Source organism: Penaeus chinensis, chromosome 1 (genome assembly GCF_019202785.1).
Source record: "Penaeus chinensis breed Huanghai No. 1 chromosome 1, ASM1920278v2, whole genome shotgun sequence".
NCBI classification, from domain to species: domain Eukaryota; kingdom Metazoa; phylum Arthropoda; class Malacostraca; order Decapoda; family Penaeidae; genus Penaeus; species Penaeus chinensis.
The window spans coordinates 18,913,020-18,918,071 of NC_061819.1; the positions used below are offsets into that span (position 1 = coordinate 18,913,020).

The 5,052-nt window shown below is 39.4% G+C and overlaps 1 protein-coding gene across 1 annotated transcript in view; it reads left to right on the forward strand.

The window, feature by feature from the left end:
• Positions 1–2,229, forward strand: part of LOC125024910 (integrator complex subunit 13-like) — a 4,392-nt gene extending 2,163 nt beyond the window's left edge. The window contains exon 2 of the mRNA XM_047612679.1: positions 66–2,229. Within this exon, the coding sequence (XP_047468635.1) occupies positions 66–1,938 (1,873 nt within the window). The 3' untranslated portion in view covers positions 1,939–2,229. The remainder of the gene's footprint in view (positions 1–65) is intronic.
• The last annotated feature ends 2,823 nt before the right edge of the window (positions 2,230–5,052 follow it).

A 5,052-nucleotide genomic window follows, 5' to 3' on the forward strand; every position in this document is an offset into this window, starting at 1 on the left:
TGCTAACATGTTATTTATTTACTTATTATGATTTTTATTTGTATATTTTTATTTTTCATCTACAGAATAGTGTGGGACATCTTCCCAGGATCTCGCCTTATACGCTTTATTGCAGTTGACAAAACTGTTCACAAGTTATCTTCATGGAACCTGGAAGACCAGTGCTTAACCAGCCTCATGAATGCATTCATGGCCCTTGGACCAGCCAAAAACATTGGGGGCAACAAGCTTGACTTGATAAAAGGTGTTAAGGCAGCCATTGAGGCTCTGACTAAACCTTCGGCTGTTCAGCATGAAAAGAGAACTTCACTCACTGAGAATGCTACCAAGGTGTTGAACAAAGGGAGAATTATTTTGGTGACAAAGTTGGATAGTGAGGAAGAGGTAAAAAACATAAAGGAAAAATTTCATGGAACCTTATTGTACATGAACAAGAATGCTGCTGCCACAGATAATTTAATGGCAATCAATCACTGTGACCTCGTCATTCTCAACTTGTGGCCAGAGGGTCCACCATGCCCCATGCCAATCAAATCATGGCCAGATGTCTCTACTATTGTGTCCTGTGAGTACACAAATATCCAGTGTGGGACTGCCTTAGCTCCAAAACTTTGCAATCTGGTGCTGAAACACTATGACTTAGCCTCAACCACAGTGACTGGTATACCAATGAAAGAGGAACAAAATGCAAGTTCATCAGCAAACTATGATGTTGAACTATTCCATCCAGCAGCTGCCCATGCAGCAATTTTAAAAGGAATTCCATCAGAAACTGCACATCTTAAGACATATCGTGAAGGTACAGATTATGAGACAGTAACACTCAAGTGGTGTACTCCTCGCAGCAATGCTAGTATGGAATTGCAGCACTGCTCATCTGCCTACAGGATCACATCTGTTGATGTTAATAGCAGACCTTCTTCTTGCCTAACAAATTTCTTACTGAACGGACGATGGGTTATGTTGGAAATGCCACGCAAGTCAGGAAGTAAAGTCATATCACACATGCTGGCTTGCCATGGAGGAGATATTTATATCCACACTATGTACACTTCACGTAGTATACTGGAAGATCCACCGTCAATCAGTGAGGGATGTGGAGGTAGGGTTACAGACTACAGGATTCCAGATTTTGGAGAACTAATTAAAGCAAATAAATTAGCCCCATTTCCAGCACCCACATCAGAAAGTGAAGAGAACTTGACACCACTTGAGCGGAGCAGAGAACAACTTAACAGACACACTAAGTACTGGCCAATAACATTGTCTTCAACATCGCTTTTCAATTTGGGTCCTCAGATTGAACCTCTGGCAGCATTAATGCTAGAAGACAATCTAACAGATGATGAAGTGGTTGAATGCAAGCAGGTGATTCTGTATCTGATGAACATGGAAGCTCGAGGAGACCCTCTTCCATCTCCCATGGCAGGGCAGCGAGGGAAGGGAATGAAACGAGAGGACCAGTATCGGGCAGTGTGGGCAGAGCTTGAACAATACCTCCAGCTCCATCTTCATACTCCAGCACATGAAAAAGTTCTTGAATGCCTGATGGAGTGTCACAACAAAGCTGCAACCCCAGAATATAAAGGAGACGAGAAAGTTGACATTGATCAGGCACTGAAGGAATTAGATGACTGTAACTATGTTGCAGATAGAGACAAGGCTGAGTTTGGGTCTGGTGGAGGAGGCAAGCATACAGCAGGGGACCTCTCTTTACCAGATAGCAAGAGAAGAAGAACAGTTCCACCTCCTCTAGCTCCCATGAGCCGTAGCAGTGGAATGAACCTCCTCACACTATGGGAGAACAAAGTATCGTCAGAAGAGTCACGTCGTTGCTTGGAATTCCAGGGAAGAGTTAAATCTGAGGATAATGTCACTAAACTCTATGTTAACCTACAAAAAGATAAGGATAAAGATGAAGTCCCAAGAAAAAAGTAAAAACATTTGCAAGTAAGAGTTTAATGTTTATTTATATCATAATTTCCTCAATTACTGTAGGTATAAAAGTGTATTAGTTATTATATTCCTGTATAAAGTATTGTAAGTAATCGATGTTCAACATGCAGTTATTATATAAAATGTTTTTGTCCCATGAGGAGCTATTTCTCTTGAGATGATTATTGTAGACTTAGATTTGATATGTCACCATTTGTTTGTATATATATATATGTATATCTTTATATAAGAAATATGTACAGCTAGCAGTTTATATATAAAAGGATGTTTTTATTTGTTTGTTTTATTATCCATTTTCAACAAATAATAAAAATGAAAGACAAAGATCTTCTAAATAAAGTTATGTTAAATATACCTCAGACATAGACAGATTTCAAACTTACTTTTTCATTTTTTCTTAATGGTAGACAACCTTTATTTGGTGTGATGTCTAGAGTCCTGAGACAATTTTCATTTATTTTTCAGAACTTATTCTATGGTATGACATCATATTAACCCATTGATGCTGAAATGTATGCCCGTACATGCCATGTCCATTGTGATTTTAGTTTATTAATTTTGCTCACACATAGATGGCTCCACAAGAACTTAGTCACCAAGGAGTCAATTACTAGTTGTACCTGATCTGACCTGTTTACCTTTTTTCTTGATTTCTAGAAAAAACAACAACTTATTATTGCTATTTTTATTGATAGGAGCATAATAATTCTATCATTCAATGGACAATGCAACTACCTGACACTGCTCCTAAAACACCCATCATATAAAAAAATGCCAATTGAGAATAGTACAGGAAGCCTTAACTAATAGGTAGTTCATCTCAGAAGGCTTGTCCTATGCTTCTCACTTAAATCACTTTCAACAGGTGTCCTATCATCTACATTCTTTTTGGCTCAATTATTCACACATACACTCATATACACTCCCACCCACATTCATGCCCTTCTCCTACCACAATTAATTTATAAATAAAAAAAAAATTTAATGAAGAAAATGAGCAGGTCAGACAAAATTATTCAAGTGTATGACATACTGATACCCAAGTCAGCCAGTTATCTACTCTGATGTTATTAATGGCTAAAGGTTAAAATTAATAAATCTGCTAGACCTAAGACATTATTAAAGCCTCCTGTGTTTTTCCCATGTTCACATTTGGTGCTTCAATCAAAATGACTTATCAGTCTAATTTAATTTATTAATATCAGTTGTACATTTGTTTTTATTTCTATTTTTTTTCCAGGGAATCCCAAGTCATGATTCTCAAAAGGCTTAGATAATTGTAATATGTTTTATATTTGTTTAAGATGAATCAGTTTGACAATGGAGTTTCTAAATCTCTATTTTACTTTAAAACTGCTCAAGAGAAAAATATATGCATCTCTCCTATAATCATTATGAAACCAAACTATTGAACCATAAACAGATTTCTTTATAAAAAACAATTTTAGGCACTTTATCCCTACCTCGAGTATGGGGATAATAGCTCCCCTTTTAATCTTGCCAAGGTAAATATCGTCCTATGTCCCCTAAAATCCTTTTTTTTTTTTTTGAGGGGGGGCTTAAGAGATGGGTACTGAGGCCTAATGTAGGGGATAACCCATACCTTGGTCCTCAGCCCTCACCTCAAATAATTTTGCATGGTCTTTTCTTCTCCCTCTTTTCTTTTCTTTCCCCCCCAATCCCTTGCCCGTTGTTGTCGTGGGGGGGCTTAGGAGGCGGAGACTGGGACCCAATGCTGGGGAACTCCCCAGCCTTGGGACTCCGCCCTCGACTCAACAAATTTTGCATGGTCTTTTTTTTTCCCCCTCCTACTTTTTCCTTTCTGTCCCTTCACCAACCCCTTCTACTATCCACCTTCTAAGGTGTGAGAGCCGTGCTGAAAGGATGAAAGTCTGACTTTGTGCCAGTCCTGAACGGCCTGAGAGAGCCATGGGCACGGTATTCCCCTGCTTTAGTTGTCTAACCCTTACCCCTCAAGCGACCCTGAGGGGTGGACCGTTTCTCTCCCCAACATACTCCAGGCTTATCATGGCCAACAATAAATAACCATTAACCATTAACCATACCATTATTAGAAGCAATGATGCTTGCCTCTTCATCAAATAGCTCCACCAATTCAAACTCGCCCAATTCCCTGACCCCAGGCTCTCCTTTGACCATGTCTCAGAACACTACAACTAATACCCACTCCTCAATGCCGACTAGTACAGTATCCACCCTAATCAACACCCCAGGAGACATTTCTACTCCCAACATGCTCAACTTCAACAACTATACCTCCACAACCTTCTTCATCAACTACCCCATCCTCCCTTATTACTACCTTACAACCTTTGTCCACCTCCCCATAACACTACCTCCCTCAACACTACTCCCTCTTCCACATGCCCCCATCCTTCTACTACCCCCATCTCTACAAAATTCATAAATAATCTATAGCCCAGCCAAATGGGACCGATTTTTCGTGATCCCTCCCACAACTTCTCAAACTTTCTGCTTTGACAACCTGTTTTCATTCCTCAAATGCATATACATCCTTCACTTGATCTAACCCCTATACATTACCTTACCCAACCTTAACCCATTTACTCGTCAATACCTTTGCCCAACTTTGACAACTAATCACTAACTCAACCACCCTTCACTACCATTTACTATAGTGCTACATGACCTTAGATGTCTAGCACATTTATTTTGCTTTTAACCATTAACCATTAATCATTATCCATTTTCTTTAACTTCATCCCCACGTTCTGTAAACTTGTCCTAATCATTAACTAATTTGTCACAATACTTTATCGTAATGTTCCCTACTCCTCTAACTCCTTCCCCTTCAAACAACCTTTACCTTATGCTGTACCCCATCAGCTTTTCCTCTCTACCCTTTTCACTACCATACTACCCTCTAGTGCTGTTTAACTTGTAACTTTACCCTAATCAGTAACTTAACCCTAACCCTTTTCGCTTCTCTACTTTAACATAGCGCCATATGACCTTTGATGTCCTGTAATACTTCCTTATGCCGTTGCTATATTTTGAATATATTTGGGAGGGGGGGGGGCAGAGACTGAGGCCAATTTAGGGAAACATCCCTAC